The sequence below is a fragment of the Herpailurus yagouaroundi genome, unplaced genomic scaffold, assembly GCF_014898765.1.
Source record: "Herpailurus yagouaroundi ecotype Mexico unplaced genomic scaffold, PumYag 182, whole genome shotgun sequence".
Lineage (NCBI taxonomy): Eukaryota > Metazoa > Chordata > Mammalia > Carnivora > Felidae > Herpailurus > Herpailurus yagouaroundi.
Window position 1 is genome coordinate 48,283,448 of NW_024412413.1, and position 13,039 is coordinate 48,296,486.

Consider the following 13,039-nt stretch of genomic DNA (forward strand, 5'->3'; position numbering starts at 1 on the left):
TGAATAGATGTGGTCAAAACAAACATCCTTGTCTTGTTCCTGATGTTAGGGGGGGAAAGCATATAGTCCTTCACAATTATTTATAATGTTCACTATGAGTTTTTCTTAAATGCCCTTTATCAGGTTGAGGAAGTTCCTTTATAGTCCTAGTTTGTTGTGTATTTCTATCATAAGAGGGTGTTGGATTTTGGTCAAATGCTTTTTCTGCATTTATTGAGATGACCATGTAGCTTTTATCCTTTATTCTTTTAATTTGGCCAATTTATTAGTTGGCTGGGGTTGCCATGACAAAGTCCCACAGGTTAGGTGGCATAAACAACAGAATGTGTCATCAGGGTTGGTTTCTTCTGAGGCCTCTCTCCACGGCTTGTAGCTGGCTATCTTCTCCCTATGTCTCCACATGGTCTTCCTAAGCTTTTTACAAGGATCCAGCCATACTGAATTAAGATCCACCCTAATGACCTCATTTTGACTTAATTACCCCATTAAAGGCCCTATCTCCAAATGCAGTCATATTCTGAAGTACTGGGCATTAGGACTTCAACTTACAACTTTTCAAGAGACACCATTCCACCCCTAACAGCCTGTAATGCAGATTGGTTTTTACATGTTGAACCAACCTTGTATTCCTGGGATAAATCCCACTTGATCATGAGATCACTTACTCCTTTCTATATGTTGCTGGATTCAGTTAGCAAATATTTTGTTGAAAATTTTTACAAACAGCTAGTGTTATTATTCTTTATTCCTACCAAAGTACTTTTACATATGCTATTTCACTTTCCCTTAAACAGAATTCTATGAGGTGGGTAGGAGATTCACATTCACTAATGCAAAATGAAGCTCAGGAAAAGTGAAGTGATTTTCTCCCAATTATAAATTTGCAGTAGTAGATAGTATAGACTGGAATCAAAACTATAGATGGGAAGTACACTAGCGAGATGAAAGAAAGCAGGATTTGGTAAGAACAAAAAGAAACTTTGTATGGCTGGAAGTTAACAGGGTCAATTTGAATGGCATCAGTGATTTCAATGATGTAAGAACTGAGGTCATCTGCTGATGTGCACAATAAGAGTAAATAGACTTGTGGTTTCAATTCATGCATGTAATTAAACCAAGTAGAGATGACAATTCTCATTAATTTTGAGATCATGATTTGACCAGATTAGCTGACGGAGAATAAGCCAAAGTTTTGATGGTAGGGATTTGACTATGTCAGTAACAGTACACCATTCCTTCATTCTTGGAAAGTTAGTTTCCAAGGTGACTGCCAATTCACACAATCTTCTCTAATCCTTGATGGAGTTAGTACCATGACTGTTCAGTCAGAGAATGCTGAATTCAAATTCTATTTCCGGCCCCAACAGACTGTGTGACTTTGAGTCATTTAATTTCTGCAAGACTGTATTCCCTCATCAAATGGAGGAATTGAATTAGATGTTCTCTCAACTCCCTTCCAGTTTTATGACTCTTATTTAGTGAATAAGGGGTGTGGTAATTCAGTTCACTGGAAATTTTTAAACAGCAATGATGAATTCGCTAAGGGTAGACTAAGGAATTACTAAAGAGCAATGAAGCCTAGAGGGTAGAGAGCAGGTAAGCCAAGCTGGGTGGCCAGCGAAAGTGGGAACGTAAACAGACTGGGGTGGGTGGGGGGAAGGCTACCCAGAGTTAGGAATATCATGGGGCATATTACACAAAGCTACAGGAATCTAGGTGGTCAATTAATTACAAATAACTACAAATAATTAAAAAGCCAGACGAGAGTCCAGGCTGGGACAAAACACAAATAAAACCCCTATCATTAGCCCCCTATTTTTACATCAGGATCATGATGTTATTGATCTCAGTTCACTGAATGATGCACTGAAGAGCAAGAATTGAACCTGAGTCTCTCCAGTAGTTTCTGAAGTCCTGGCCCATCAGCTTCTCTAATCATTCACAAGTCATGTTTCATGTTTCTGAACTGTCACATGACACTTCATAATGAACAGGAGGCAATGTTCTGATAATCAAGACATCTGTTTTTCCTTTTCACTTAATTTTATTTATTTTTTTAACTTTATTTATTTTTAGAGAGAGAAAGCCTGGGAGGGGCAAAAAGAGAGGATGAGAGAATCCCAAGCAGATTCCATGCTGTCAGCACAGAGCAAACATGGGGCTGGAACTCACAAACTGTGAGATCATGACCTGAGCTGAAATCAAGACTCGGACACTTAACCAACTGAGCCACCCAGGCACCGCCAACCACCCCCCCCACCCCCGCGTCTTGTAGAATATTTTCAAAGTTTGTATAATTCTAAACAAACTTTGCCACTTAAAATGTTTAAACATTTTAAGATGAAATTTCTAATGTCCATTTAAACCATTTTTAAAATGTACAAATCATTGTTTTTGTATACGCACAAGATTGTGCAATCATCACTACTAATTCCAGAACATTTTATCACCCTAAATAGAAATATCCTTCTCCCCATCCCCTGGCAGCAAGTAATCAACTTTCTGTTTTTGTAGATTTGCCTATTTTAGCAATTTCATATAAATGGAATCATACAATATGTGGCTTTTGTGTCCGGCTTCTTTCACTTAGCATGTTTTTAAGGTTCCTTCATGATGCAGCAGAATCAGTACTTACTTCCTTCTGGCTGAATAATGTTTCACTGTGTGGATACCATATTTTATTTACTCCTTCATTAGTTGATGGATATTTGGGTTGTTTCCTTTTTGGCTATTATGCATAATTCTGCCATGAACATTAATGTACGAGTTTCTATATGAACATGTTTTCATTTCTCTTGGTTATACACCTAGCACAATTACTGGGTCATTATTGTAACTAAGCTTAACTTTTTTTTTTTTTTTTTAATTTTTTTTTTCAACGTTTATTTATTTTTGGGACAGAGAGAGACAGAGCATGAACGGGGGAGGGGCAGAGAGAGAGGGAGACACAGAATCGGAAACAGTAAGCTTAACTTTTTGAGGAATGGCCAAACTACTTTCCTAAGTGGCTACATTTTTTTACATTCCCACCGGCAACATGTATGAGGGTTCGTTTCTTCATATTCTCAACAACTTTTTTGTTCTGTTTTGTTTACAATTATAGCCAGTGTGGTGGGTATAAAAGTGGTATCTCATCATGACTGATGGTTCTGATTTGCATTTTTCTAATGATAAATATTGAACATCTCCTTATGTGCCTAGTGGCTATTTATATTTCCTTGGAGAAATGTCTATTCAATCCTTTGTCCATTTTAAAATTGGGTTGTCTTTTTGAATTATAAGAGTTTTCTATATACTCTGGAGAGATCCTACTTGGATTAAAAGCCAACACAGAAATAAGAACTGACAGAGGGCAAAGCTGAGCCATGATGACGTATTTTGCATTCTTGTATTCATCCATGCATAAAGTCAGACTTACCTCCATGAAGCTTAGTTTTTTGAACCAACACATTCTTGGGGCTAATCTGACTAGAATAATGGAGGGGTGATCTTCCATGCCAGGATCACTCATGTAGAATGGGACTTTTCCTCCATTAGTTTTTCTGGTCAATCCCCAGGCCCTACCCTATACTGTGGGCATTGGGTAGGAAGCAGGGGAAAGATGAATGATGTCTGGCACAATTAGAAGTACCACTTCCAACCCCATAGGGCCTCTGGTGAAAATTTTAAGACTACAGAGACCTTTGCAAAATCTCCATAATGCTTATAAATTCCACAACTTAAAAATAGAGCAACAAAGTAAAAAGTAAGGCAGATAAATACAAAGTATCTAAAAATGCTAAAGTGGGTAAATACAGAAAATACAGAATCCTTGCATTAGGCATAGACATGGTTGCTATTTTTAAGAGCTCTGTAACTAATGTTAATGTTATATGTTTTCCAAGATACTTTCCTACCTACTATTGTCCCTAGGGTGCCTACACAGATCAGCTGACATGGCCTAAGTACTACTGAATGTTCAAATTACATGAGTCCAAAACTAGAGGGTTTGCCATGTGGATCTGAACAGGACAGGCTAAGGAGAAGTGGAGAAATTAGGGGTCATATGTGAAGCTGATGCATAGCTGCTTCCTATGTATCTTTGGAAAATGTAGGAGGGATGAAATATTTTTCTATGTGAAAATGAATGACACTGTGGTAGTTAGGCAGAGTAATACTTAAAATATGATCTTTGCCATCTCCATGCACAAATGAGTGCCAATAAGAGATGTGTGATCACAGTACTATGGAGATACATTATTGTAGGAAGAGAGCTACAGGTGCTTCATCAAAGAGGAAGAAACACATCAAGAGGCAGACACAAGATCTGTAAACTACATTTATTGAGTACTTACTGGGCAGTGGGCACAACAGATACAAAAGAGTTATTAGGATGGGGACAGGTAAGAACTTAAAAAATTAAATATACATGTTAATTTACCACTAATTCTACCAGGAAAGTACAAAATTTTTACACTTACACTTTATAATGAAATCGTGATGCTTGTCAAAAGGATAAGCTATACATACAAAGCGAAAAAATTTTTTAAATTGTGCTTAACATCATTAGAATTACCCTAAAATGGGTTGATAAAATGCCTATTCAGCATTCATTCTCATTACACACATATATTTCACTTCCTTAAACACTGCTTGAAAAGTACAAATACTTTGACTTAATTGCTGAGAAATCTGTGGTCAACAACTACATGTACCGTTTCTCTAAGAAACATCATGGCATGTGCGGTCCATTTCTCCTTTAAAGTCCATCTTATTTTCAGCTTAGCTTACTATCAAGTTCTCTTAGAACTGTTTATATCTCTTTTGTCTGATCATCTTCTTCAAGTTTCCTGATTTCATTTTTTAAACAATTTATAGTTTCACGACTTGCCTTTAATCTCTCCTTAAGCTCTGCGATTTCAAAGCTTGTTTTTTTTTTTGCAGCTTCTAATTTTTCTCTGGTTTTCACTTCAAGTTCTGCAACTAAGGAAAACATTTTTATCGAACTATTTCATTTTTCTCAGATGTCTAAGGTATGTTATAGAGTAATAAATATGGCATTTCCTTAGGTCAATTTCCATGATAAAAAATATAAACAACTTAAGATATATTACATTAAACATAAGGAGGTGGGTAGAAAGTCTGAACTCTCAAGAGAGAAGCTAAGACATTTTCTACAACTAAGACTGAAATTTGGCCACTCACAGTTTAAAATTTACAATTAAGATGTTAAGACATAATGTCCTTGTTTTCCTTTCCATACACAAATTTGGAAATAAGGGGGCATACAATCCAAGAGACATCCAACTAATAAGAAGAGCTAACTAAATACAGTGTTCTGAGGGCACCTGGGTGGCTTAGTTGGTTAAGTGCCTGGCTCCTGATTTCTGCTCAGGTCATGATCTCACAGTCCTGAGATGGAGCCCTACATAGGGCCCTAAGCTCAACGTGGAGGCTGCTTAAGATTCTCCCTCTCCCTCCGCCTCTCCCCCACTTGTGCACAGGATCTCTCTCTCAAAAAATAAAAATAAATGTTAAAAAATTAAAAGCAAATAAAGAGGGGTGCCTAGGTGGATCAGTCCACTAAGTTTCCAATTCTTGGTTTCATCTCAGGACATGATCTCATGGTTCCTGAGACTGAGTTCTGTGTTGGGCTCTGTGCTGGCAGCGTGGAGTCTGCTTGGGAGTTTCTCTCTGCCCCTGCACCCCCTCTTGCGTGCGAGCTCTCTCTCTCTCTCAAAATAAACATTTAAGAATAAATAAACAGGGGCACCTGGTGGCTCAGTCAGTTAAGCGTCCTACTTTGGCTCAGATCATGATCTTCTGGTTTGTGAGTTTGAGCCTCACATCGGGTTCTCTGCTGTCAGCACAGAGACTGCTTCAGATCCTCTGTCCCCCTCACTCTCTGTCCTTCCCTCACTGGTTCTCTCTCTCTCAAAATAAATAAACTTAAAAAAAAAAAACCACATACATACATACAGTGTTCTTAATGTACAGGTGAAACATATAAACAAAATCACACTGGTAAAACAAACCTTTATTTTTTTTCTCAAAAAAGACAGCAATAATTCTTAGGTCTAAATTCCAGCTGTACCATTTATTAGCTGTGCCACTCTTAAGTTATTTATTATTTTTATGCTCTTTTCCTCACTATATTATGATGTATATTATAATCAGACTATAACAAATACCTCATATTATTAAAAAAATATTTTAAGTGTAGTTTTTAAAAATTTTATTTATTTATTTATTTAGAAAGTGTGTACTCGCATGCCAGTGGGGGAGGGCAGACAGACAGGGGGAGAGAGAATCCCAAGCAGGCTCTGTGCTGACAGCCCAGAGCCTGACACAGGGCTCAATCTCATGAACTACTTGCCAGATCATGACCAGGGCCCAAAATCGAAGAGTCAGACACTTAACTGACTGAGCCACCCAGACACCCTTAACTTCTAGTTTTAATTACTTCATTTATTTTGCGACCTATTTCTTTCTCCCAAACTTGTCTTCGTGGTTTTACAGAAATTCTGGTAGATAATGTGCTCTTAGTTGAGCTTGTCTATTTTCTTGGTGCTTGTGGAATGACTCCTACTGGTATTAATGACCAGCTAGTCAAAGAGGACCTAGCATCTTATGAAGTAGGGTAAGCAGAGCTGTGAACTTCCATTTTTAGTTGATATGTAAACTTTATTTAAACATTTTAAATGAATTAATGTATATAAAGTATCTGGAATACTGCCAGGTACATAAAAAGCCATCCTAACTACCAATATGACAAAGAAACACTAAATGATATCTAAAACATTCTAGCTGACTGCATAACAAATTACTAAAGAAAATATCATTACTGTAAAATAGAATACACCTATTTATTATTTTTAATGTTTATTTAATTTTGAAAGAGAGAGAGACAGAGCACGAGTGGGGGAGGGGCAGAGAGGGAGACACAGAATCCGAAGCAGGCTCCAGGCTCTGAGCTGTCAGCAGAGCCCAATATGTGGCTCGAATCCATGAAGAGACCATGACCTGAGCTGAAGTTAGCCGCTTAACTGACAGTCACCCAGGTGAATACATCCATTTAAATATTCCATTTGGGTAGTGTAGTAGTATGCTTTACAAAGAAAAATGCCTACTTTCATCCAACATTTCCATCTTGTGGGCATTTCAGGTAATTGCTGCTGATGGCTATTAAAGCGTAGCTGTACTTTTGATAAGATATCACTGACTGGAAGCAGCACGGTTTGGAAAACCAGGGCAAAAAAGCCCTGTGAAATCAGAAAGACTTCGGTTCGAATATAACCTTGGCCCCTTATTGGTTAAATGCTGATATCACGTAAGTCTCCCTCAATCTGTTTTCTATTTGGTACAGTTAAAACTGTATTTCTCAGAGGATTTCTGAAAATTAAGTAATAAATGTAAATCACCTAGCATATTAAAAGCATGCAGTAATATTTCTTTATTTTACTCCTGGCTGGGGACTTTCTTTTTGTGATACATTTTGTAATACACATAAAATTTTATATTGGCAAAACAATCCTTACTTTCTTTGTGATTTCTTTCATTGCTTTTATTTTTAAAATTGATTTTGAAAATAGTAGTACCTACACATGATACAAAATAAAAAGGCTGAAAAACGTAGATGATGAAAAAAGGTCTCCTTTCACTCCCTCCCACACCAATCCCACACTGATTATTCCCGGAGAAAATCAGTTGTAGGTTTCTTTGGTATATTTCCAGAAATAATTTGTTCATAGACAAGCACACATCTAAGTGATTTCTTCTCCTCACTCCCAAACAAGTAGTATCAGACTATATATGCACTGCTCTGCACCTTGCTGTTTCACTTAATATTACATCTGAAAGCCTATTCTATATCTTAGAGCTGTCTTATTCTCTTAAAGGCTGTAGACGACCTCACTAAATGGACATACATAATTTATCTGTCCCCTTTGATATGCAGGGTATTTCCATTTTTTCTTTTACAATGGTAAAATGTATGCTGTGCATAATCATTTCAGTATACTTGTGATATAACCAGTACACCTGCAGGATAAATTCCTGTTAAGTATCATTGTTGGGGCAAAGGATACACATACTTGTAACTTTGAAGGAATGCCAAGTGACTCTTTTCTATTAATTTATGGGGCGCCTAGGTGGCTCAGTTGAGAGTCCGACTTTGGCTCAAGTCATGATCTCACAGTTCGTGAGTTCGAGACTTGCATCAGACTCTGTGCTGACAGCCTGGAGCCTGCTTCAGATTCTGTGTCTCTGTCTCTGTCCCTCCCCCACTCACACTCTGTCTGTCTCAAAACCAAATAAACATTAAAAAAAAAAAAGGTTCTATCAATTTACAATCCCACTAGCATTGTATGTCTGTTTCCCTACTGTTTCAACTTTTTGGTCTCAGTTACTCTGAAAGGTTAAAAATGGTATTTCAGAGTAATTTTAATTTGTATTTCTCTTTTACCACTAAGGCTGACCACTAATCTCCCTCTTCCTTTTTATGAATTATGTTTTACCTTTGCTAATATTTCTATCACATTACTGGCCTTTTTAAAAAATTGAGGTATAACTGACATGTTAGTATCAGGTGTAGAACATAATGATTTCACATTTGTATATGCCGCAAAATGATCATCACAGTAAATCTGGTTAACATCTGTCACCATAGTTACAAAAATTTTCTTTCCTGTGATAACTTTTAAGATCTCTTAGCAACTTTCAAATATGCAATACAATATTGCTAACTACAGTTTCCGTGCTGTACATTACATCCCCATGACTTTATTTTTAACTGGAAGTTTGTGCCTTTTTACCCATGCATCCATTTCACCAACCTCCTACTCTTGACTCCAACAACCACCAATTCATTCTCCACATCTATGAGCTTAGTTTTTGTTTTTGTTTTTTTTTTTAATTTTTTTTTTTTTCAACGTTTATTTATTTTTGGGACAGAGAGAGACAGAGCATGAACGGGGGAGGGGCAGAGAGACAGGGGGACACAGAATCGGAAACAGGCTCCAGGCTCTGAGCCATCAGCCCAGAGCCCGAAGCGGGGCTCGAACTCACGGACCGCGAGATCGTGACCTGGCTGAAGTCGGACGCTTAACCGACTGCGCCACCCAGGCGCCCCTAGTTTTTGTTTTTTAATTCCATATATGAGATCATTTGGCATTTGTCTTTCTCTAACTTATTTCACTTAGCATAATGTCCTCAAGGTCCTTCCATGTTGTCACAAAAATGGCAAGATTTCCTTTTTTTTTTTTTACAGTTGAATAATATTCCACTGTATATATATTCCGCTGTGTATACGTTTGCTTTATCTACTCATTCATCAATAGACACTTCGGTTGTTTATTGTAAACAGTATCTTGGCTACTGTAAATAATGCTGCAAAGAACATGGGGCTGTTTCTGTTTTTGTCATATAAATATCCAGACGTGGAATTGTTGGATCATATAATAGCTCTATTTTTAATTTTTTGATGAATTTCCATACTGTTTTCTGGAGTGGCTGCACCAATTTACATTCCCACCAACAGTGCATCGGGGTTCCCTTTTCTCCACGTCCTCACCAACACTTGTTATTTCTTGTCTTTTTGATTCTAGCCATTCTAGCAGATGTGAGGTGGTATCTTATCGTAATTTTAAGTTGCATTTCCCTGATGAGTGATATTGAGCACCTTTTCATGTGCCTGTTGGCCATCTGTGTGTCTTCTTTGGAAAACTATTCAGATCTTCTGCTCATTTTTAAATTGGATTGTTTGCTTTTTTTTTGCTATCAAGTTGCAGGAGTTCTTTATGTTTTTGGATATGAACCCCTTATCAGATACATCCTTTGTAAATACCTTCTCCCATTCATTATGTTGCCTTTTCATTTTGTTAATGCTTCCCTTTGCTGTGCAGAAGCTTTTTAGTTATTGGCCTTTCTTACTGATGTGCAGGAGTCTGTTATACTTTAAAGAAACTAGTCATTTGTGATATGAATACAGTATTTTTCATGGCTTGTCTGTCTTTAGACTTAGAGTGTTTTACTATGCAAAAATTTTTCTCTCCTTGCTCCCTCTCTCTCCACATCAATTATAAAATGTATACTGAGTGAAAGGCACTTTGTTAGATGCTGAGGTAGAGGAAGAAAATAGACCAGAAAGAAAAATGAATTACAGTGTCATAGGGAGCTATGAGAGCAGACTGGATTCATACCAACATGAAAGGGTGTGTGTGTGTGTGTGTGTGTGTGTGTGTGTGTGTGTGTATCAAGGAAGGCTTCTTGGCAGCAGTAAAATCTGAACTGAGTTTTAAAGAATGAGAAAGGAATCAGATGGAAGAAGCGGACACTGCAGGCCCTGGAAACAGCACATATAGATTTGGGAAGCAATAAGAAGTCCTGCACAAACGGCAACAGATAGTTTTAAATGTAGTCAGGAAGACCTGATCCGACTCCTTTGTCAAAAGGACAGCATTCACTGTAATATAGATTCCTGTTGTTTGGCTTAGTCATTACACTTTATTTTTTGACAAATCGTAAGACTGCAAAGGGCATGATATATTTGGAAGAAGACCTGGGCTAATTAACAATGAGATCATAAAGGAAAAAATTCAAAAACTGCTTTTAGCTTGTTTCAGTTTTCTGCTTCCTATATATTAAATGATCATATAAAAAAATGTTTGTTTTGGGGCACCAGGTGGCTCAGTCAGTTAAACGTCCGACTCTTGGTTTCAGCTCAGGTAATGATCTCACAGTTTATGAATTTGAGCCCCACATTGGGCTCTGTGCTGACAGTGCAGAGCCTGCTTGGCATTCTCTCTCTCTCTCTCTCTCTCTCTCTCTCTATCTCTCTCTCTCTCTCTCTCTCTCTTTCTCTCTCTCTCTCTCTGTCCCTCCTCTGCTCGCACACTCTCTCTCAAAACAAAGAAATAAAACAATTTTTAAAAACTTATTTTAAATTTCCAAATTAAGCCTCAATTTGGAGGAAATCAATCCAAAGAGGAATTATTTTTGCCAAGTCATATAACTTACTAGTTAGTAGAAGCACAAACTATGAGGCTTTTACACAGAGACAGAACAGTTTATCAAACAGAAAAGAAAGACAGCATGGACGCGGGTTAAATCCTGGCTTCACTGGGTGATTTGGGACAAGTCATCAAGTCTCTCTATGATCTAGGGCCTTAACTCACAAAATGGGGCTAATAGTACCTTCCTCCTAGGGTTGTTAGAGGTATTCAAGAAGTTCAGAAATATAAAGCACTTATCTAGTACACAGTAAGCTCTTATCACGTGCGCACTATCGTTTTAATGATTCCTTATAGAAGTGATTAATAGCCAGATCACTGTACTTAAGCAATTTTCTATAAATTTATTGATGTAAATAGGTTCATACACTTTTAATATGCAGGGTGTCTGGGTGGCTCAGTAAGTTGAGGGTCCGACTTTGGCTCAGGTCATGATCTCACAGTTCGTGAGTTCGAACCTTGCACCGGGGTCTATGCTGACAGCTCAGAGCCTGGAGCCTGCTTCAGATTCTGTGTCCCCCCTTCTCTCTGTCCCTTCCCCACTCACGCTCTCTCTCTGCCTCTCAAAAATAAAGAAATGTGATAAAAAGAAAATTATAAACTTTTAATATGCTACATAACATGCAACCTCTACTCTGAGTATTACTCTATCTAAATATATTGCTAAGTTTTTTGAGCCTAAGTTGTGAAGACTGCCTAGGATGAAGTTCAGGCTCCACCACTAACTAGCCGTGTAAACTTGGGCAAGTTTCTTAAACTCCCTGTGCCTCCCTCTTCCAAGTGGATTACCTAAAAAGTTATTGTAGATTTAAATGAGTTTATACATTTACAGATTTAGATGAGTAAAAACAGTAAGCGTTTAATAGCTCTGATTATTTTATTATAACCAAATATTGGGTGTTATGCCCTCAAATTGGTAAAAATGTACATATCTTTTTTATGTCTTTGATTAAGATTCCAAAATTGCTTTCCTAAAAAGGCTAAACAATTCATGAGAATGCAAGGTTCACCAAATCCTTAACATGTACTACTATTAAAGATTCCTTTTGCTAATTTGATACAAATATGGCAACCCACTAATGTTTGGCTTGCATTTTTAAAATTACTAGCAGGGCCAGTATTTTCCCACTCTATTCTCTAGCCATCTCTTCTTTCATCTGTCTGCCCATGGCTTTTGTCTATTTGTCAACTGAAGTTCAAAAATTTTTTCTACGTTATCGAGTTCAGGGTTTTAAAGCTATGAATCCCTTGCCATATTTTCCACAAATTTATTTTTTTTCGTCCTTCTGAAATGTAGAAGTTAAATATATTTTACAAAGCCAAGTCTGCCTTTCTTTTCATGTAATTTCTTCTAATGTGATTTCTTCTCATACCACAAATTTAGCAAGTCTTCCTAACCAGGACAGAAAGTCACTTCTCTAATTTTTTAAATGACAGGTTGCTTGACTTAAAAAAAAAAAAAAATTTACTACATTTAATTAAACTGGAATTTGTTTTGTAAATGCTACGAGCAATGATCTAAATTAAGTTTTCCTTCCAAAAGCTTAACAGTTGTGCCAATATCATTTATGGAATTAGATACTATTAAGAAAATAAACTGAATACAAAACATGTAATTTACTGATTAAAAACTTCCCAAGGTTATACAACTCCATACCATAAGCTTTAACACATCAAAGTCCTTTTTATAAAACACGTTATCAGTACTACCTACTATACACACCTGAATTAATATTAGTTTGTTGAAAATACAAAAATGTGGGCACTTGGGTCATTATTTTTTTAGTTTATTTATTTTGAGAGAGAGTGAGTTGGGGAGAGGCAGAGAGACAGGGAGGGAGAGACAGAGGGAGAGAGAGAGAATCCCAAGAAGGCTCCATGCTGTCAGTGCAGAGCCCAATGTGGGGCTCGAACCCACGAACTGCGAGACCATGACCTAAGCCCAAATCAAGAGTCAGGCACTCAACTAACTGAGCCACCCAGGTGCCCCTGTGGGCATTTGAATTTTAAAAGAGAAGTTTACTCTTATGAATTGGGCACATTTCCATAGT

At 37.3% G+C, this 13,039-nt stretch overlaps 1 protein-coding gene across 3 annotated transcripts in view; it reads right to left on the bottom strand.

The window, feature by feature from the left end:
- YEATS4 (YEATS domain containing 4) overlaps positions 1-13,039 on the bottom strand; it is a 65,121-nt gene that overhangs the window by 39,263 nt on the left and 12,819 nt on the right. The window contains exon 7 of one of the 3 annotated variants that reach the window (XM_040491457.1): positions 4,301-4,962. The exons of the other annotated variants lie outside the window; for them this stretch is intronic. Within the exon in view, the coding sequence (XP_040347391.1) occupies positions 4,793-4,962 (170 nt within the window). The 3' untranslated portion in view covers positions 4,301-4,792. Of the gene's footprint in view, positions 1-4,300; positions 4,963-13,039 lie in introns of those variants that run through there. 3 annotated transcript variants of the gene reach the window in all.